The sequence below is a fragment of the Engraulis encrasicolus genome, chromosome 1 (genome assembly GCF_034702125.1).
Source record: "Engraulis encrasicolus isolate BLACKSEA-1 chromosome 1, IST_EnEncr_1.0, whole genome shotgun sequence".
In the NCBI taxonomy this organism is placed as follows: Eukaryota; Metazoa; Chordata; class Actinopteri; order Clupeiformes; family Engraulidae; genus Engraulis; species Engraulis encrasicolus.
In genome coordinates, this window is record NC_085857.1 from 1,275,384 (window position 1) to 1,297,982 (window position 22,599).

At 46.1% G+C, this 22,599-nt stretch overlaps 1 protein-coding gene across 1 annotated transcript; it reads right to left on the reverse strand.

Moving 5' to 3' along the window:
- Positions 1–9,197: 9,197 nt before the first annotated feature.
- LOC134445447 (alpha-1,6-mannosylglycoprotein 6-beta-N-acetylglucosaminyltransferase B-like) lies at positions 9,198–15,266 on the reverse strand. Its single transcript, XM_063194529.1, has 3 exons — positions 15,231–15,266; positions 11,141–11,421; positions 9,198–9,582 (listed from the first exon to the last, which is right to left on the reverse strand). The coding sequence occupies exons 1-3, from the start codon at positions 15,264–15,266 to the stop codon at positions 9,198–9,200; spliced, it is 702 nt and encodes a 233-aa protein (XP_063050599.1).
- Positions 15,267–22,599: the final 7,333 nt, after the last annotated feature.

A 22,599-nucleotide genomic window follows, 5' to 3' on the forward strand; every position in this document is an offset into this window, starting at 1 on the left:
ATGCTTTTTCATCCAGATTGATTGATAGCAATTAAGGTACATTTTCAATGTACGGCCTTCCAATGTCCACTGTAATGGACACATTAAATCTTTAAAATAAAAAATAAAAATTCGAAAAAAAAATTGTCAATCTCATTTTTTGCCTTCAAACAATTGGGGGAGTAAAAAAAAACACAGATTTTTGAACTTTTTTTCCCCTGGTAGTCAGGAGGCTATCTCTCTAGACTGGGGATCTATTTGATCTATTCCTCTTTCTTCTCTTGCTCCCCCTTTCTCTTCTTTCTTCAAAATTGTCTCCAACTCTTTGATTGCTTTCCCGTTCTTTCTATCATTCTCTTTCTCTCCATCTCTCTTATCCGATATTTCTCTTCCCCTTTCGCTTCCAGGCTGTGTTGGTTGTGTGAGTGGTGGAGGGTTTTAGGGTTCATGGTTGATACAGACATCAGCAGCTCAGAGGGGAGAGTGGAGACTGACTGTCATTTCACCTCAAGAGACTAGCCTGATTATCATCGACTTTCAAAATCTCAACCAAGAGCATAACAATGAACATTTCCCACACAGCATTTCCCAAAATGGCCTCCCTTGGTTTGCTAATGACTGTTTGCTTCCCAACAAAGTGGGAGGAGTTTCCCGCATTTGCGGGAACTCAGAAAGTACTTGCATTGCTCTTGACCTGACTGGTAGCAACGCTGAAGCTGTTGTGTCACTGGTAGGGCTTTCAGGCCGACCAGAACGGAGCCGGAGCCCGCACCAGTTACATCTGGCACTAAAGTGCTTATCTGCGAACCCCCCGCTCATACCGGGCTTTGAACTTTTTCTGCATGTGACTGTGTTACCCGGATGAACCTGCTGACGGCCACGCTGTCATCACGGTTCGCGTAGAAAAAACTATGAACGCAAATATCTGTGGCGTGAACACGACAGCCGGTTTACGATTAGATGCAGGAACGGGCTACAGCACGGTTCTCAGTCGGCCTGAACGCGCTATAGGAGGGCACGGCTTGGCTATCAAGAGACCTCTACTCTCCGCATTTGAAAAGAAGAGGAGAGCTCCTGAGTTATCGATTGCTTATTTGTTGGCGTCCACATTCACATTAATAAATAAAGTGGTGGTGAGACAACTTTCTGAAAAAATCGAGAGGGAAATATATGCGGTGATTCTCCACATTGAACACAATAACCCGAAGAGGAAGAAGATAAATAGAAAAGAAGGGACATTAATAAGAGACAAAATGGGACAACAGACAGGACACGATCAATACATGAAGAAGGACAATACCACACTGGTCCCCTGAGAGACTCTCTCATCAGAATGATTTCCTCTTTAAATATTTGAGAATTTGTCTTATTTACTCCACTTTAATAATTCAGGCCAGACATTTCTGCTGCTGCTGAGTCGATTATGCCCTGGCTACCCGGTCTGATTACTCATGCATTATTGAAGACATTCCCCTCCTCCCCCTCCTTCCCCTCTCCTCCTGCCCCTCCTCCACCTTCCCCTCTCCTCCTCCCCCTCCTCCTTCCCCTCTCCTCCTCCTCCTCCTCGTGCCCCTCCTCCACCTTCCCCTCCTCCTCCTCCTCCACCTTACCCCCTCCTCCTCCTCCACCTTCCCCTCTCCTCCTCCTGCTCCTCCTCCTCCACCTTTCTCCTCCCTAACCTCCTGCTCCTCCTCCTTCTCCTCCACCTTGCCCTCTCCTGCTCCTCCTCCATCTTCCCCTCTCCTGCTCCACCTTGCCCTCTCGTGCTCCTGCTCCTCCTCCTCCTTACCCCTCCTCCTCCTCCACCTTACCCCCTCCTCCTCCTCCTCCTCCACCTTCCCCTCTCCTGCTCCTCCCCCTCCTCCTCCACCATCACCCTCCTCCCCCCTCCCCCTCTCCCTCCACCCCACCCCTCCTCCTCCTCCTCCTCCTCCTTACCCCTCCTCCTCCTCCACCTTACCCCCTCCTCCTCCTCCTCCTCCTCCTCCTCCAACTTCCCCTCTCCTGCTCTCTCCACTCTCAAAGGGCCTGTGGGGTTGACATACTGATATCCAAGAAAAGCCATGGTAACCATAACAGGATGAGGATGTAGTCTCTCACCGCAGTGCAGTAGCCTCAGTAAGCTGTTTGGCAGGATGACGGGTCTACTGGTTACTCAGATAAGTTACTTGTGTTGGAAGGAAACCGTGTTTCTTTCATTTTACTTTTACTTTTGACACCTCGACCCAGTATGCCAGGCAGATGTGTATTCAAAATATCTTGCATGACAACACAGTAAATAGTCAGGGGGATGATTATCATATGAGCACTCACAGTGAGCAGGAAAAAGGAACAAACGAAGGGCACAGGTGCCTACTGTTATTTGCCACAGTTCATTTCAATATTAGCGGTAGCCATATAGCCTACTGCACTTTTCTGGCACTGTTGCTTCTCCAATTACGGTTGTAAAATGTAACCATAAAAACATCTAGTTTCATTAACATGTTTCTTAAACTAATAAAAACACATGGCCTGAATTCACAGAAACAGAGAGAAGGAAGCTTCCCATCGCAACATCATTAAAAACCAGAAGTAGGATGATGAATGCAGTAATGAATATTATATACAGACTCCCTCTGCAAAGGTACCACATTTGCAACTGCAGGTGACTTGAGGGGTCGGGTGACAGTGTGCTACCCAAGATGCTCAGCCAGTAATTAATGAATACCACAAATAGCAACAACAGCACAGTAAACAAAATCACAAACACACAAGCTGAAAGCTGTGCAGTGTAAACAATGACATTTGGAGCGATGGAAGAAATTGGTCTCCAAGGAACAGATGAAAGAGCTGCGAGAGCGGAAAGCAAAGACACGAGTGAGTAAAGAAAAACAAACAGAGGGAGGAGAGGAGAGGAGGACAGGAGAGAGAAGGGAGAGAAAAGCGTAAGTAGAGGTGGCATTGAAGTGTGGGAGGGGAAAAGAGGAGAGTGCATGGGTGACTATGAAGAGGAGAGGAATGGAGATCAGTATACCGGTAATAAGAAGTCTTACCAAAGATTATTTCATTCATTTGGAACATCTCTGGTCTTACTAGAGGAGAGTTGGAATGGAGATCAGAAGTATTACTATGAAGGGGAGATGAATGGAGATCAGTACAAGAAGACGTCTTGTGGTTTCATTTTCTTATCTCTGTTCATTTCTCCTCATTACAATGCTACTCCCAGATCACGTTCAGCACTCCCTCCTGATTAGGCAACAATCATACTTCCACTGAAGTGCTGTTTTCACTCTCCAGTCCATGTTTTGTAAACATAAAAACAAGAGGTGTTAACAAAATACGATTGTTGAAGATGCCTTTAAAAGGTGTTGCACACAGTAGTTTCTGCTTGCTGATCTAGACTTTTAAATGTGCTGTGCTGATCCTGCTTGAAGGTGCACCAATCTGGAAAGAGGCTCATTTCACTTCTCACTAAAAGGTTGTTTTGCTTCAGTCATCAATGGGTTAAGTTGTGCATGTGCTGAGCCTATTGTATTCAGCACATTATGACTGCAATTAATCTAATAAGATGTAGGGTTACATTTTTAGTTTGTTGCAGTCTGTATCCATTGCACATCTAGCACATTTCTCAGTGGGTGGTTAAACAGCTGCAATGTTCACGGAGGACAAAGTGACATTAAACTCATTAAGAGCCAAAAGACTATTTCGGAAGCAGAGGTGTCACATTTTATTTCTGTCCACTCAATCATCTCTCCTTCTCTGTTGGATCCTTGACAGGACCTTGACAGTCACATCACAGGATTAAGTGTTCTTTGGCACATCTGGGAGAATTTGTGGTGAATATTCTTTTTGAGTGCCTGTGCCACTCAGCGAGACTATACGGTGACATTGCCCTGGAGTTAAAGGACACATCACGCTGTGACACGGCTCTCTGGTCTCACCGCACTTGTTCCTGCTGCAGACTGCCAAAGTACGTTTGGTGAGTCACACCACTCTACGCCACCTAACCTCCGGTGGCTGGGGAAGAAGTTATTACCTGTCATTCTTGTGCCTTGTGATCCTTAATCTCCAAAAGCAGAAGGAAACGGTACCCTACAAATAAAAAATGTGTCCCTGGACAAAGGAAATAAGCTATCAGGTTCTCATGGCTTTCTCCTTGTCTCACCTTATGCTGAATTGGCGTTTTGATCTGCTCAACCGGAAAACAAGATGCCCTGCGATGATGATGGTGGTTCCCTTCATAAAAGTTTTAAAAGTCACCCTGGCTGCAGACCGCTTTGATTGAATAAATAATGACAATAATTTGTCTCCCTTCTTTGCCACTGGCAGGCCGCCTGTATTTCCTTTTGTACTTTCATTCCTGTTTACAACATCTAGCTTTCTGAAAATAACTGAAACAAACAAATATTATTGCAAATATAAAGCTTCAGCAAAGGCTTTGCATTTAGGTTGGGTCAAAATGACCAAAGTTAGGCCAGTGTGTTTACATACTTCATATTGATAAAGTATAATTATCACCCAGTGAGCAGACGGAACGTCTTCTGATTGGCTGAGCAGGTGTCCTTTATTCCCCGGTAGCAGGACACCTATGATGTCATGCGGGCGTGCGGGCGTCCAAGTTGCTTCTTTTTTAACTTTCTGGCGAAGTGCCGTTAGTTCTATCGCATCTGGTTGTCTAGTCAAGACCGCGTCGTTAGTTCTATTGCATCTGGTTGTCTAGTCAAGACCCCGTTACTAATTCTATTGCATCTCGTTGTCAAGTCAAAAACCCAGTCGTCAATTCTATCGCATTTGGTTGTCAAGTCACCCCAACATTCTGAGCGCGTCCTTAGGCTATGCCTCCGATAGAGGCGCGTCTCACTAGATTAGGAAGTGGTGCCCATAGCAACGTACCAAGCGCAGTGGTGAATCTACTTTCTCACGAAGCCTTAGATCAACTTATTAATAAATTAATACTTAAATGCTGGTAACCGGGTGATAAGCGGAATAGCGGCCTTCGAGGTGTCCCGATATCAAGGGAAAATGGACTTGGCGAAGCGAACAGCCCTTCGGCTGCGCCGTCGGGCTGTTTAGAACGCTCCGCCTCGTCCATTATTTCCCTTGATATCGGGACACCTCGTCGTCCGCTATTCCATACGTATACTACAAGCATCTCTCATGGTAGCCTCTTATATTAGTGCAGATGGGATCGCCGATGGGGCTCTTTACAATTTGTACTCAAAAATACTCAAGTACATCAGCAGATGGCCACGTCTAACTGAGGCCCTATGCTCCAGACGGGGCAAAGAGGATTAAGTCAAGTAAGTCACTCAAGTACATCATAACAACATTGCTATGACAGTACCGAGAGCCTGAAAGGAGAATTCCGACCAGGGGGTCGTTTCTCGACAGTGCCTTTGCTAACGACTTTAGCCATTTTGTTCGTTCTTAAGACCAACGTTGTAACCAAGGTCTTGAGTTGGTCTTAAGTTGTTCTTAAGTTGTTCTTAAAGTGGTCTTGCGTCTGAAGACCAACTCAAGAGCAACTTAGTTACGACCAACTCAAGACCGACTTAAGACGGTTAGCAACGACAAGAATCGAGAAACGGACTCCAGTTTAGCAACTTGTCCCATCTTATTGAGGCCAAGGGAAGTTGGATAAGGGAAAAGACGTGAGAAATTTCCATGCGGGCTGCGCAAAGTTGTTTTCAATGAAATTGCTGCAAAAGTTTAGCCTTTTATGAAGCTCATAATAACGTGTATCAAAATGCGTTAGAGTGAATTGATTTGCTGTTTGCACACATACAACGAAACCCAATGGGTAATTTTAGCATTAGCTAGCACAGATATGATGCATTTGCCACTTTTAGAAGCAGTATACTTGTCATCTTCCAGGTTCCACAGAAGTCCACACAAACTGATCACCGAAGTCATACAATCCAGTAATCCAGAATGTTCTTTTTGTCCACCAAAAAGGATTCTCATGAACCAAACCACAACCAAACATCAACAAGTAGGAACACACCTTGGGAAGTGAAAAGACAAGAGTACAGATAACATTATACAATCATTTTGTTACATGTTGTTGATTTTATTGTCCTGTTGTAACAACACAAATGTATTCATACAAATTTAGCTGTAGGCTTTTCAACAGTTCAAACAATCACTTATTGAAAAATAATCTCTCATCACATTTTTTTGTCCAATTTTGAACAGCACGATTGCTCTGAGTCCAGTCATCAGTCATCAGTCCAGTGACAGTCCAGTCAGGGCAAATCAGATATAAAAGGTTCAGGAATTCCTCTTTGCTGATGCGCTGTCTGCATTTCCCATCAGCTCCTGGTAATGGGCCTGATAATGGGCTCGTTCGTGACGAAGCAGTACTGCTTTTGCTAGGCAGTAGGCATGCACATTTTAGATTACCTCAATGCATCAAACTGGCAAAGTGCGCATGCTCGCTGCTTAGCAAAAGCAGCACTGCTTCATCACGAACGAGCCTATTGAAGCACTGCTTCATCAGGAACGAGCCTATTGATGCTTCATCAGGAACGAGCCTATTGATGCAGGGATCCATGGGTAGACCTCCCTTCAGTGTTGCCAGATGTGTCTGATCAAATCCCGCCCCAAAAAGGTGCTCAAAAAACGCCAAGCGTGGCGCTAAATTTCGGCCAATCTCAACAAATTGCATTGATTTTTAAGGGCATTAAACTGCATTTCCCATCAGCTCCTGGTAAAGGGCCTGATACTGGGCTCGTTCGTGACGAAGCAGTACTGCTGGGCTCGTTCGTGACGAAGCAGTGCTGCTGGGCTCGTTCGTGACGAAGCAGTGCTGCTTTTGCTAGGCAGTGGGTATGTGCACTTTGCCAGTTTGATGCATTGTGTGTGTTAGATTACCACAATGCATCAAACTGGCAAAGTGTGCATGCTCGCTGCTTAGCAAAAGCAGCACTGCTAAAGAGGCGCTAAATTCCGCCCAATTTCAACAAATTGCATTGATTTCTAAGGGCATTATACTGCAGTTAAAACGCCAAATGGGAGATTTTTTTCATTTTTTTTACCCGCAGACGGCCGTCCCAAGAAGCCCAATCTGGCAACACTGCCTCCCTTCTGACTGTCATGATGCAGCAGCAGCGTGTTGCCATGGTAGCTGAAGGGGTTGGGTCTATACAGCGTGTTGTCATGGTAGCTGAAGGGGTTGGGTCTATACAGCGTGTTGCCATGGTAGCTGAAGAGGGGTTGGGTCTATACAGCGTGTTGCCATGGTAGGGGAAGGGGTTGGGTCTATACAGCGTGTTGCCATGGTAGGGGAAGGGGTTGGGTCTATACAGCGTGTTGCCATGGTAGCTGAAGAGGGGTTGGGCCTACAGTATATAGATATGTAGTTGAAGAGGGGTTGGGCCTATAGATATATCATTTGTTTGGAGAAACTGACTTGTTGACGTTTGACATTTTGGACGTTTGCAGTGAAGCTAAACTGAATATTGTAGAGATCAGGTTTGGATTTACAATAAAAAAAAACCTGTGCTGTTTGTAATGAAATATTTCATATGCAGGTTGATGGCATCCGTTTATTGCCATTATTTTCTTTCTTGACCTGTCTGCTTTTGCATTTATAAGCTTGATCGTGATGGCACAGTGCTGCTTTTGCTGAGCAACGCCCATGCAAACTTTGCAGAAGAATGCATCATAATGTTGCATTGCGCATGCGTTCTGCTCGGTTAGCACAGCACTGCTTCATCACGAACGAGCCCTATGTGTCTGTGTGAGTATTGGGGGTAGGGGGGAGAGATCAAGGACCAAAGTCAGGCCTTAAGACAACATTGTCTAGTTCCGGGCCAAATCTCATAGTGGCACACAGGGGTACACAGCTAGCTCGCTAACTCGCACCAAATCTCATAGTGGCACATGAGCCCTATCTCACGCCATTCGTAAAGTCTTCACGAAAAAAATAGATTAATTTTCGTGGTGCATTCACGTTATTGCCCGTTTTTCGTGGCAGAGCAACGAAACGCTGCCTATTCACTTGAATTGCCCCATTGCTGCTATGGTTATCCAAGCGTCTGCAGGGGCGGGGAGGGGGTGCTGACGGAACACTGCTGATACACTCGGGACTCACTAATTCGACGCCCTTTCGGTACTTACGCCTTATGTCCCCTAAACCTATACCTAAACCTAAACCTAACCCTAACCTTAACCCTACTTAACCCTAAACCTAACCCTAACCCTAACCTTAACCCTAACCTTGACCCTAAACCTAACCCTAAATTGCTTGTTTGAAATGTTTGATTACCATGTGACGGTAGGCTACCGAAAGGGCATCAAACTAGTGGGTCGCTAGGCAACAGTCGGGCACTAGGCAACAGTCGGGCAATTCAAGTGTATAGGCAGCGTTTCGTTGCCCTACCACGAAAAACGGGCAATAACGTGAATGAACCACGAAAATTAATCTATTTTTTTCGTGAATACTTCACGAAATGAGTGAGATACGGTTGGGCACATACGGGTACACAGCTAGCTCGCTAACTCGTACCAAATCTCATAGTGTCACACAGGGGTTAGCAGCTAGCTCGCTAACTCGTACCAAATCTCATAGTGCCACATACGGGTAAACAGCTAGCTCGCTAACTCGTACCAAATCTCATAGTGCCACATACGGGTAAACAGCTAGCTCGCTAACTCGTACCAAATCTCATAGTGGCACATACAGGTACACAGCTAGCTCGCTAACTCGTACCTGACCTTTGGTTCTACAGAGAGAAGCCAAGGGAGGGAGTGAGTAAGAGAGACAGAGAGAGAGAGAGAGAAAGCTGACATATCCATCTTGCTGTGTTCTCCGTCCGCTTTTCTCCGTGAGGGGCGGATCACAGCCAAGACTGGCTGACTACAGGCTCCTCACCATTGGAATGATCAATGCAACGCCAAAAAGGGAAATATACTTGCAGTTGGTCAGCACATTGCTATTAGCACTTAGCAACGCACTGTTTACGGCGCTGAAGCCAACTTACCAACCAATAATCACAAGGCATAGTTGTTCACCAACTCCAGTAAAACGACCAATCAGCGCGTCAGCATTGAACGGCTTTCACCCCAAACAACTCTCGTCGTGACCTCCTGCCGACTGCTGTCACCCCAAACATCTCTCGTCGTAACCTCTTGCCGCCAGCTGTGATTGGTGGGAAGGAGGAGGCTGCTGAGGTTTCCACTCTCCTCTCTCTTCATCATAAGCAGTCTCTGCACAGCGCCCCCTGTCTGTAGGGAGGTCATAAGCAGTCTCTGCACAGCGCCACCTGTCCCTGGCAGTCTCCACTCTCCACAGCGCCACCTGGCTGTAGGGAGGCTTCCACTCTTCTCTCTTCATAAGCAGTCTCTCCACAGTGCCCCCTGGCTGTAGGGAGGTTTCCACTCTCCTCTCCTCTCTCTTCATCATAAGCCGTCTCTCCACAGCGCCCCCTGGCTTTAGGGAGGTCATAAGCAGTCTCTGCACGGTAGTCTCTGCAGGGGCAGACAAGTCGGTACTTGGGGCTGCGACCCGCGCAGCTGAAGAGGAGCGGATCCTTCTGGAGGCCGCACTCGCGCCGCGGCACCGAGAACGCCGGGAAGACGTGGTTCACCTCCGACTCCACCGCCTCGCACTGCACCTCCAGCCTGGGAGGGGGGAGGAGGAGGAGGGAGGGGGGAGGGGATGGGGGACAGAGGAGGAGAGGGGGGAGTGCGGGAGAATGAGAAATTGGAGAAGACATTGGAGAAGAAGGAGAGAGAGAGAAATTGGATAAGGAGAGAGAGAGAGAGAGAGAGAGAGAGAGAGAGAGAGAGAGAGAGAGAGAGAGAGAGAGAGAGAGAGAAGGAGAGAGAGAGAGAGAGAGAGAGAGACAGTAAAAGACAAAAAAAGTTTAGTATGTCAGCTCAGGTATGTTGCATCTCACAACCGTCATCATGAGCAGTCAAGACAGTTAGCTTCTCCACATGCATCAAACCAAAACCCATTTGTCACTACAGCATTCCCCGGCCCCCACACATACACAATACAGGCGCTACTCTTGTGCTTTAATTCATGTGGGATCCAACACTGTGCGGAAAGTCTTACTAAATATCTATCTACAATCGCTCTTGCTTAAAGAAAACTGACAAAAAACTTGTGATGATATAATTGAAAATAGTGACAAGACAGAAGATAAAAGTGGAAAAATAGGAAGTTCAAAAGAAAAATGACAAGAAAACATCAGCGATAAAGAGGGAGGGTGGAAGACGAGATGCCATCAGATTGCTGCAGTGAACCTAAAGCTGTCACTATCAATGACACAGCCAGTGCTGACAGGCAAGCACCTCATCTCTCTCTCTACAGCCAGTGCTGCCAGGCTTTTCTGTGACACTGTGTCTCTAAACACCCCATCTCTCTCTCTACTCTCTTTTCTCTCTCTCTCTACTCTCTCTCTCTACTCTCTCTCTCTCTCTCTCTCTATCTCTCTCTACTCTCTCTCTCTACTCTCTTTTCTCTCTCTCTACTCTCTCTCTCTCTCATTACACTTAGCTGACTCTTTTTATCCAAAGCGACTTACAGTGATTCACGTACAGGGTATTGGTTACAATCCCTGGAGCAATGTGGGGTTCAGCCATGGATCAAGGTGCTCGTAAGGCTGGGATTTGAACCTACAACCATCTGATATTAAGATTAACCATTGCTTTAATTCATGATCAAACACTGTGTGGGACGTCTTACTAACTATATAATCACTCTTGCTTAAAGAAAACTGACAAAAAACGCATGATGATATAATACAAAACAGTGACAAGACAGATGATGAAAGTGGAAAAATAGAAAGTTCAAAAGAAAACATGAGAGACAAAGAGGGAGGGTGGAAGACGACATGCCATCAGATTGCTGCAGTGAAACTAAAGCTGTCACTATCAATGACACAGCCAGTGCTTTTCTGTGACACTGTGTCTCCAAACACCCCATCTCTCTGTCTCTGTCTCTCTCTCACACACACAAACACACAGACACAGACACAGACACAGACACAGACACACACACACACACACAGTTGACTGCTGATGTGAATGACAAATGGCAAAAGATCAGAAGGCTCAGTCGTGTGTGTGTGTGTGTGTGTGTGTGTGTGTGTGTGTGTGTGTGTGTGTGTGTGTGTGTGTGTGTGTGTGTGTGTGTGTGTGTGTGTGTGTGTGCACGTGTGTGTGTGTGTACCTGACGAGTGCCTCCTTGTTATTGACGAAGCGGAAGAAGGCCGCCTCACACACCAGGTCGGCCACTCGACACGCCTCCACGCACGACTGGCCCTCCTCCGACACCAGCAGCCGGAGCGCGCTCAGCGGGGGCCAGCAGGGGGCAGCGCTGGCGTTGGCTGCCCAGCCGAGGAGCGTGGTGTTGGGCAGCGTTACGAAGGGGCTCCCCCCCCCCTGCTGCCATGGAGCCTGCTGGGAGCCATTGGCCTGAGGAGGGAAGGGAGCCTGAGGACCGCAGAACTCCTGGAGGAAGATGGAAGAAAAGACAGCGTTCACATATTGGAATTCTGAGTCACCAATGGTTGGGTCAAAAACGTCCAACATGAAATTGTCCTTCAGTGCTAACGGATACTTTTGCTTACTGTAACTGTGAAAAACATGATTTTCAATTTGTTGAAAAGTGAATGCATGAAAGCCACGCCAAACAAATAATTTTTTAAAAGATTTTTTTTTGCATTTACAGTAAACAAAAGTATCAGTTGCACTGAAGGACAATTTCATGTTGGACGTCTTTGACCCGGTTGAGGCTGAGGGCAAAAAGAGCCTAGTCATAACTCATCAACATTCAGCAGAGTGAATATTAACCCACAAAGTCAATATTAATCCACAGACAGGGGACTGCAGAATTATTGAAATGGAAGAAAGCGTTCACATCTTCGAATTCTGAGTCACAAATGGGTTGGACTAAGGACAAAAAAAGCAAAGTCATAACTCATCAACATAGAGTCAATATTAACCAACAAAGTCAATATTAACCAACAAAGTCAATATTAACCCACATCAGAGTCAATATTAACCCACATCAGAGTCAATATTACCTTAAAGACAGAGTCATCCACGAGCAGAGGATGGAGGACGAGTGGTTGACTGTCTTTACTGACACACTCGATTGTCTTCAATCTCCTTCTAATAAGTGTGCAGCCCTTAATGACACAGCTTATTATAATATTAACCAACAAAGTCAATACTAACCCAAGACAGAGTCAATATCAACCCACATCAGAGTCAAAATTAACCCACATCAGAGTCAATATTAACCCACATCAGAGTCAATATTAACCCACATCAGAGTCAATATTAACCCACATCAGAGTCAATATTAACCCACATCAGAGTCAATAGTAACCCACATCAGAGTCAATATTAACCCACATCAGAGTCAATATTAACCCACATCAGAGTCAATATTAACCCACATCAGAGTCAATATTAACCCACATCAGAGTCAATATTAACCCAAAGACAGAGTCAAGAATAACCCACATCAGAGTCAATAGTAACCCACATCAGAGTCAATTTTAACCTACAAATTCAATATTAACTCACAGACAGAGTCAATAATAACCCACAGACAGAGTGAATAATAACCCACAGACGTGATTTCTCTTTCGTCTAAGGGCAAAAAGAGCCTCGTCATCAACATAGATTGAATATTAGCCCACAAAGTCAATATTAACCCAAGGACTGAGTGAATATTAACCAACACCAACAGACAGTCATGAATGAGCAGAGAGACAGATGATGAGCGGAGGACGAATGGTCTTTAATATGATGATGGAGGAGGAGCTGCTGACTGTCTTTAATGACACACTCGATTGTCCTCAATCTCCCTTTAATAAGCGTGCAGCCCTTAATGACACGGCTTATTATAATATTAACCCACATCAAAGTCAATGCTGGCTGTCTTTAATGCCACACTCGATTGTCCTCAATCTACCTCACTAATAAGCGAGGCGCCCTTAATGACACATAACAGCTTCTTATTCCATCATGCCACGTCCTCTACGGCCCCTTCCACCCATAAAGTGGCTCTAGAGCAATGCTCGATGTAGCTGCTGTTTGGTGTAATTGTAATCATTTCTATAATTAATATAACTTGAAAAAATCTAATACTTCAAAAAATTCATCACGCTAACTATGTAAAACTTCCACCTGTTAAACTGGCTCAAGAGCTATGCTGCTGAGAAATGAATGATCTTCACCCGCAATGTACAAATTAAATCCCTGTAAGACATTTACAAACTAAGATAGCTGGAGATAACATCAGCGCTCCACCAAATTGGATATAAGACGACCTCAACCGTAGTGACCAACCAAATGAATGATCTTCATCCTCAATGTAGGCCTACAGATTCAATCCATGTAAGACATTTGTACTGTCTCTTTATGAACCAGTTCTTGGACGCCATTAGGTTGACTTAATATCAGGATGATTTATTCCATTAAACAAGAAAATGTTTCCAGGTTGTCACGAAAAAATAAAGATTCCTTTTGAATCCAAAATTAACTAAAAACCATCACTTGGAATCACCTTGAAATTAAAATCTTGTGTGCCTGCTGGCGTCTCTAACTTCCGTTCTAGTTGAACTTCTAGGCATTCCATCAGCGAGCTCACTACTCAAGCCATACGCTGTCTAATTATAAGCCAGGTGAACCAATTAAGCAGTGCCAAGCACCGGGCTCCGCTCAAGATCACCTATTTCCAATACATTCCAAGGTTTACACACAATTTGGCCAGCAGGTGTCACACAAAAAGAAAATACATACAAATGGCTCCTACAACATTTAAGTTAACTTCAGATAACGCAAAAGCCTCACTAAACTGGATATAAGATGACCTCTCTAAGCATAACAACCGTAGTGACCAACGTTATTACTATAATGTGGAGGAGTTGGAGTGCCAGCTGCAGACAACCTCACTATAAACAGTAGTCAGATAGGAGGGTGATGGGCTCTGCGCTTCAGATAGGAGGGTGATGGGGTCTGCACTTCAGATAGGAGGGTGATGGGGTCTGCGCTTCAGATAGGAGGGTGATGGGCTCTGCGCTTCAGATAGGAGGGTGATGGGCTCTGCGCTTCAGATGGGGTATTATAATGTGGAGGAGTTAACATCGGCGCTTAAACTACTGCAAAAAGTCCTCAGTGTAAAAGTATAATAACTTTTCCCTCCACTTTATTCCTAACCAGCGACGGCCAGGAGTGGGCATTTGAAACAGAAGCAGTGTTAACTTAAGACACAGGAAAGGCAAATGGCATGATACAGATGAGGAGATGCAAATGAATGAATGTTATATGACAATTTAATTATCAACGGCAAGGTAACATTACATTTTACATTACTGTAGGTTACATAGGGTACAGTGAAATCAAATACAGTTTACCCAAGATAGATAGACAGAGAGAGAGAAAGAGAGAGGGAGAGAGGGAGAGAAAGACAGAGATTGGAGCCCTTCAGAGGTAGGAAGTGACTCCCAGATGAATCTCTGAAGTGAGATTATATACGGCAACCCCCCACCCCAAAAGTGTCCTTTGTCTTGCTCGGGCCAGTGGCACTTCGGGGGGGGGGCTGGGGGTGCCACATCTTCAGTGGGGGTGAGCTAGCACAAACAAGCCCAAACTCTCCTTGAGATAGCATCAACAGTGTAATCTGAGTCATTCAATAATCTCCATATTTACATCAGCCAAATTACCATGTCATGCAACTATGCTGCTCATTGAAACGGTGCTGCCTGTAGCCAATTTTAATATTTTCATGAATACTTACTAAATAATATGTTTTACTAATATTTACTAGTATGACCAAAATACAGGAAGTTTTAGAGCTAAAAATGTCTATTTCTGGAAATTCAAAATGGAGGACCATGGAGAAGAGACCCTTTTTCATGTATGATGAGTACCCATCTGATGCTCTATGTAAACATGGACCCTCTAAACACACACACACACACACACACACACACACACACACACACACACACACACACACACACACACACACACACACACACACACACACACACACACACACACACACACACACACACACACACACACACACACACACACACACACACACACACACCTGGTGCTGTATGTAAGCATGGACCCTCTCCACACACACACACACACACACACACACACACACACCTGGTGCTGTATGTAAGCATGGACCCTCTCCACACACACACACACACACACACACACCTGGTGCTGTATGTAAGCATGGACCCTCTCCACACACACACACACACACACACACACACCTCACCTACCTGGTGCTGTATGTAAGCATGGACCCTCTCCAGCATCCCCTCACATGTGTACTCATACGGCAAATAGGGATCCACCTGGAGAGAGAGGGAGAGAGAGAGAGAGGGAGAGAGAGAGAGAGAGAGAGAGAGAGAGAGAGAGAGAGAGAGAGAGAGAGAGAGAGAGGGAGAGAGAGAGGAGAGAGAGAGAGAGAGGGAGAGAGAGAGAGAGAGAGAGAGAGAGAGGGAGAGAGAGAGGGAGAGAGAGAGAAGAGAGAGAGAGAGAGAGAGAGAGAGAGAGAGAGAGAGGGAGAGAGAGGGAGAGAGAGAGAGAAGAGAGAGGGAGAGCGGGAGAGAGAGAGAAAGAGAGAGAGAGAGGGGGGGGGGGGGGAGAAAAAGAGATTTATCACCGGCATAGATCCAGTGGTATCGTCGTATCATTTTTCAACTTGTCTTTTTTCCGCAGATCTCATCATTCTTCCTAATTGCAATCAAAACTCCCTTTTCCTCGTAGCTCATGACAAGACAAATATGCTAATTGTGAGGTGTGTGTGTGTGTGTGTGTGTGTTTGTGTGTGTGTGTGTGTGTGTGTGTGTGTGTGTTAATTGTGAGGTGTGTGTGTGTGCTAATTGTGAGGTGTGTGTGTGTAATTGTGAGGTGTGTGCTAATTGTGAGGTGTGCGTGCGCTAATTGTGAGGTGTGTGTGCGCTAATTGTGAGGTGTGTGTGTGTGTGCGTGCGCTAATTGTGAGGTGTGCGTGTGTGCGCTAATTGTGAGGTGTGCGTGCGCTAATTGTGAGGTGTGTGTGTGTTAATTGTGAGGTGTGTGTGTGTGTGTGTGTGTGTGTGTGTGTGTGTGTGTGTGTGTGTGTGTTAATTGTGAGGTGTGTGTGTGTATGTGTGTGTGTGTGTGCTAATTGTGAGGTGTGTCGGGTTAATTGCCTTCCCGTGTCTCTGCCATATAGTGCAGAACTGCTGAGTCGATGAATGACCTATTGTTTCCCCTCTGAGACAGTAAATTATCTCACACCTAAATTGAATCAGTGACATTGTGCCTCCCTGATTAGATCGATTGAGTGCATGCCATCCTCGGTAAACAGTTCTTTTTTAAAATGTCTCAAAATTAGATGGCAAGACGGGGAGGTGGGCGATGCAAGCCGGCGACGTAAGCAGACTGTCAGCAGCTTCTTTTAGGAGTTATTGTAGAGAGCAGGAGCTGGAGCCGTAATCAACACAAGATAAAAAAAAGAAAAGAGTTAAGATGCTCATAATCACAAGCTAGTTAACGTGAGGGTAAAAGAATGTGTTACGGTTTGAGATTGGCTTTTACACGAAAGTAATAGATTGGCTTTCATACGTGATGACTTCACAAGGCAGTGGGAGACAATCAGCCTCAGTAATTACGTTGAATGAATGATTTCTTCCATTTTGATAGATATACTACGGTGCAGCTTAAATCATCAAATTAATTATTCACTCAAGTGATTTTTTTTAAAAGCAGAGTTAAAACACACATTTCCGATTTAATGAGATAAAGCAGTCAGGCTAAATATTTTACAAGGCTTTCATTCTTCAGCATATTTCTAATGTGTCTGCGCACTCTCTCTCTCTCTCTCTCTCTCTCTCTCTGTCGTTCTTGCTCTCTCTGTCTCTCTCTCTCTCTCTCTCTCTCTCTCGCTCTCTCTCTCTCCCTCACTCTCTCTCTCGCTCTGTCTCTCTCTCTCTCTCTCTCTCTCTCTCTCTCTGTGTGTGCTTGCGCGCATGCCTCTGTGTATTTGTGCACAGAACGTGTCTGTGCAATTGTGTGTGTGTGTGTGTGTGTGTGTGTGTGTGTGTGTGTGTGTGTGTGTGTGTGTGTGACCTACTGACCCCTTGTCACAGTGCCCCAGTGCCCCCCCCAGGCTGTAGCCCCACTAGACATGGCCTCAGTGCCCCCCCCCAATCCCCCCCCAGGCTGTAGCCCCACTAGACATGGATAGAGTGAACCCCCCAGGCTGTAGCACCACTAGTACCCCAGTGCTCCCCCCCCCCAGGCTGTAGGCACCACTAGTACCCCAGTGCTCCCCCCCCCCAGGCTGTAGGCACCACTAGTACCCCAGTGCCCCTCCCCCCAGGCTGTAGCACCACTAGTACCCCAGTGCTCCCCCCCCAGGCTGTAGCACCACTAGTACCCCAGTGCCCCCCCCCAGGCTGTAGCACCACTAGTACCCCAGTGCCCCTCCCCCCAGGCTGTAGCACCACTAGTACCCCAGTGCCCCCCCCCCCCCCCCCCCAGGCTGTAGCACCACTAGTACCCCAGTGCTCCCCCCCCCCAGGCTGTAGGCACCACTAGTACCCCAGTGCCCACCCCCCCCCCCCCCCAGGCTGTAGCACCACTAGTACCCCAGTGCCCCCCCCCCCCCAGGCTGTAGCACCACTAGTAACCCCAGCTGTAGCACCACTAGTACCCCAGTGCCCCCCCCACCCCCAGGCTGTAGCACCACTAGTACCCCAGTGCCCCCCCCCCCCCCCAGGCTGTAGCACCACTAGTACCCCAGTGCCCCCCCCACCCCCAGGCTGTAGCACCACTAGTACCCCAGTGCCCCCCCCCCCCCCCCCCCCCCCCAGGCTGTAGCACCACTAGTACCCCAGTGCCCCACCCCTCCCCCCCCCCAGGCTGTAGCACCACTAGTACCCCAGTGCCCCTGTCAAGGAGGTTGTGGTTTTTACCTCCGTCAAGGAGGTTGTGGTTTTTAACCTCAGCCAAGGAGGTTGTGGTTTTTACCTCCGCCAAGGAGGTTGTGGTGTTTTTTTTTACCTCAGCCAAGGAGGTTGTGTTTTTTTTTTTTTTTACCTACCCAAAGGAGGTTGTGTTTTTTTACCTCAGCCAAGGAGGTTGTGTTTTTTAATTCAGCCAAGGAGGTTGTGTTTTTTTACCTCAGCCAAGGAGGTTGTGTTTTTTAATTCAGCCAAGGAGGTTTTTTTTTTTTTTTACCTTGTGTTTTCGGTCACGTTGGTTTCTTTGTCTGTCAGTTTGTCTGTCAGCAGGATAACTCGAAAAGTTATTAACAGATTTTGATAAAATTTTGTGGAAAAGGAAAGTTTTAAATTTTGGTGGTGATGGTGGATTTTAAAAAAAGATTCTTCACCATTGTGCGATAGGGCGAATTTTGACATTCCAGTTTTTAACTCCACAAAGACAAGGTTTGTAACAAAGTTTGTAACAAAGTTTGTAGTTTGTAACAAAGTCAAATGTTCTATCCAACAGCTTCCTTGGCGGAGGTCTGCACTCTCTGAGTGCATTTCTGGTCTTGGATGCTTTTAGTCTTTTAGCATAAAGAAGATGAGCTGAATGAAGAGAGGAGATGATGGAAGAGAGGAGATGAGGAGGTCAGAGGTAAAAAGAGGATGGAATGCAATGAAGCCATGAGGAGAAGAAATTTGTCTTTAAGCTCACAGCATAGAGGAGATGAGAGGATGTAAGAGAGGAGATGAGAGCATGATAGAGAGGAGATGAGAGGATGGAGGAAAGGAGAGGAGAGGATGGAAGAGAAGACATGAGAGGAAGGAAGAGGTCAGAGGTAAGAAGGGGATGGAATGCATTGAAGCGGTGAAGAAAGAAATTTGGCAGGAGATGAGGAGGAGAAAGCAACACTGTGGCAGGTTCTCGATGAAGAGAGAGGTGGAGAGAGCAGCACTGGTGGATGTGTGACAGGGAGGATAAAAGAAGAGAGAGGAGGAGGAGGAGGAGGAGGAGGAGGAGAGAACAGTAGTGTGGGAGGTGTGACAGGGAGGATAAAAGAAGAGAGAGGTGAGAGGTGAAGAGAAGGAGAGAGCAGTACGGTGGGAGGTTCTGGATGAAGAGAGAGGAGGTGGAGAGGTGACAAGCTGGGAGGTTCTGAAGGGAGAGGTGAGAGGTCTACTCTGCAGTACTGTGGGAGGTGTGACAGACAGGATAAAGGAAGAGAGAGGTGAGGAGGAGGAGGAGGAGGAGGAGAGAGGAGAGAGGTGAGAGGTCTACTCTGCAGTACTGTGGGAGGTGTGACAGGAAGCTCTCTTGAGAGAGGTGAGAGGTGAGAGGTCTACTCTGCAGCAGGTGACAGAGAGGTGAAGAAAGCTGCAGCCCTGAATGACATGACATGCTGACAGGAGAGGAGCTGGGGGAGGTTGGACATTTTTCTTTCCCATATCTCTACCCTATCATCTGCACCTTATATGCCATACAAAAAAAACAGTCTTTATTTAATGCGGTTCTTAAAGTAACCACTACATTAATGTCACCTCTATCCCCCTTGGCATTCTGCTATACCCTCCAGTAAGTTGTAAACATGTGCTTTTAAGCTCAATAAACTGCACCTTTGAAAAACATGGAGCTCACTCCAGACACACACGCACGCACGCACGCATGCACACACAAACCCTTTCAAGACATCACAAATGCTTTGAATGCTTTCTAGTGAAATGTCAAGGTTAAAGGGTTTACACTGGAGGATGGGCTGGAAGAGGGTGACTGGCCTTTACTGCTGCTTCGTACCATATATTTCATGTACTATAAATAGCCTAGCAGCAGTAAACTGTCTGGATGTGGTTTATTTTTGACTTGTTGTGTAGGGGTCTTACTATTCAGCCTACTCAGCAATCCAGCATTCCAGCTCTTTAAGGAAAAAGAGTAGCATTTATATAGTATGATTCCTCATGATCTCTTTACAGTGACACTGTCCCATTTTTTGGGGGGAAAAGGCTCATTTTACACATCCTCTTGAGTTAAATAATTGAGTTTCACCTTTCTCCTGTACTTCCTGTCATTCTCTGAGAATGGCAGTGCAGATTTTACCTCCAAGCTAGCAATTAATATTGAGTCCTATGAGACCACGTGGTGGCTAGAGAACGGTTGAAAGTCTATTTCCAAAAATGGGAACACATCACTTTAAGGGAAGAGAAGCGTTTATATAGGCTAGTATTATACCTGATTCCTCATGATCTCCTTGACTGCAGTCTCAAACTCCTCCGAGTTGTTGAAATCCACCGTTATGACGTGCGGTGGTCCGATATACTGCTCTGCGTACGGGTGCTGAGACGACACCTGCATCAGGAAGGAAATGCATCAAAACCAAGTAAAGGTTATTATATCAACCACACATAACTGCTTATCACAGAACAACACTCACCCCACAACATATATTAAAGCAAAATGGGAAACAGGGAATGAAATACATCAAATCTAAGTAAAGGTTATTATATCAGCCACACATAACTGCTTATCACAGATCAACACTCATCCCACAACATACTGTATATTAAAGCACAATGGGAAACAGGGAATGAAATATCAGATGAAGAGTGCACAAGACTATGGCAATATCAATGGAAATGCTCCAGTTCAATGTCCTGGCGGGAATATAACTGGAAAAACTGTATCAGATATTTTATTACTCCAGGCCAGAAATCTAAATTCAGTGACATCACCCCTGTCTGCTGCTATTAGTTTGTCATTGAATACATACCGTATCTAGGAAAAGATCAAATCTTGCAATAGGCAGCAGAGTTTCATTGAGTAGCATTGTTGTAGTACCTACTCTGGCCACCATCCTACACAATGCATCTTTAAGAGTGTAGCCCCATGCCCCATACCTCTCTGGATGTGGAGTTAAGAGTGTAACCTCTATAATAATGTCTTGTTCATGCACAATAAGGGATTTATTACCAATTTAACCTTAGTAAGGACCTAGTAGGCCTTAGCGTTCGTTTGCTTAGTACATACCTTACAAGTTACTTATGCAGGCATTAACATTGTATGTATTAGTGCCTGTAGATGTATCCCTAAAATAAAGTGTTACCGTATTTCCCCATACCTCTCTGGATGTGGAGTGTAGTAGTGTATTTTCCATACGTATTTCCCCATACCTCTCTGGATGTGGAGTTAAGAGCATCCCCATACCTCTAGTATCTACAAGTATTTTCCATAAGTATTTCCCCATACATACCTCTCTGGACGTGGAGTTAAGAGTGTATTTTCCATAAGAGTGTAGTCCCATGCCATACATACCTCTCTGGAGGTGGGCTTCCCCCTGAAGAACTCGTGGTTGAGGGAGCTGTGGGGCGGTTTGAAGCGCGGCTGGAGGGCGACGCAGCCGTTGGCGATGGCCTCCAGTGGAGCCGGTCCCTCATAGGGGAACCCAAACCCAATGAAGAGCTGAAGAGGAGCAGAGGAGAGGAGAGGAAGAAGAGGAGGAGGAGAGAGGAGAGGAGAGGAGAGGAAGAAGAAGAGGAGGAGGAGAGGGGAGGAGGAAGAGGAGAGGAAGAAGAGGAGGAGGAGAGAGGAGAGGAAGAAGAGGAGGAGGAGAGAGGAGAAGAAGAGGAGGAGGAGAGGGGAGGAGGAAGAGGAGAGGAAGAGGAGGAGGAGGAGGAGAGAGGAGAAAAGAGGAGAGGAAGAAGAGGAGGAGGAGAGAGGAGAGGAGAGGAGAGGAAGAAAAAGAGGAGGAGAGAAGAGAAAACAGGAAGAAGAGGAGGAGAGGAAGAAGAAGATGAGGAGAAAGAGGAGAGAAGAGGAGAGGAGGAAGAAGAAGAGAGAAGAGAAAAGAGGAGAGGGTTACGATGAGGAGAGAAGGGAAAAGGAGAGAGGGATAAGAGGAGGAGAGGAGAGAAAAGAGGAGGAGAGAAAAGAGGAGGAGGAGGAGAGAAAAGAGGAGAGGGTGTGAATAGGAGGAGGAGAGAAAAGAGGAGAGGAATAAGAAGAGAAAGAAGAGAAGAGAGGAGAGGATGTGAACAGGAGGAGAAAACTGGGCACAGACTGAAGTAGCCAAATGGAAGCCGCAATGCTGTGAAAATGGGGGGGGGGAGAAACTTCACTGAATACAACTGCCAGTCAGCACTTTTGCTGAGAGAGGGGTACATACTCTTTCCCCTAAATGTAGTCCACTGGGAGGTCATCAAATTCAAACAAACTGTGCAAAAGTTGCATTCTTGCAAAATATCAAAGAACATTCAGAAAAAGAACAAATCACAGGAGAATGAGAGTTTTGGACTGCTGTTTCTGAAAGGTAAATGGACTGCATTTATATACATTAGCCTAGCAGCTTTCCACTCCTTCGAGCACTCAAAGCGCTTTACATTATATGCCTCACATTCACACACCGGTGGCCGTGGCTGCCACCCTGCCACCAGGAGCAACTTTGGGTCAAGTATCTTGCTCAAGGACACATCGAAGTGGTCAGGCAGAGTAAGGCTCGAACCTGCAACCTTTGGGTTGCCGAATGGCTCCTCTACCACCTGCGCTAGGCGAGGGGAACACTCGTTTAGCAAGAGGGGGGAAGAAAGAAAAAGGAAGAAAAGAAGGAGGAAAAGAGGGGAAAAGGGGGGGAAGGAAGAGAAAGAGAAAGAAAAGAAGCTGGTACATGTATTTTGGCACATTTAC

Bases quoted from the DNA above. Each gene is read 5' to 3' on its own strand.
- LOC134445447 (XM_063194529.1), bottom strand. From the start codon at position 15,266: ATGCTGGAGAGGGTCCATGCTTACATACAGCACCAG. The intron at 11,422-15,230 runs GTAGGTGAGGTG...ATCTTCCTCCAG, and splicing joins ATGCTTACATACAGCACCAG to GAGTTCTGCGGTCCTCAGGC. The intron at 9,583-11,140 runs GTACACACACAC...CCCCCCTCCCAG, and splicing joins AACAAGGAGGCACTCGTCAG to GCTGGAGGTGCAGTGCGAGG.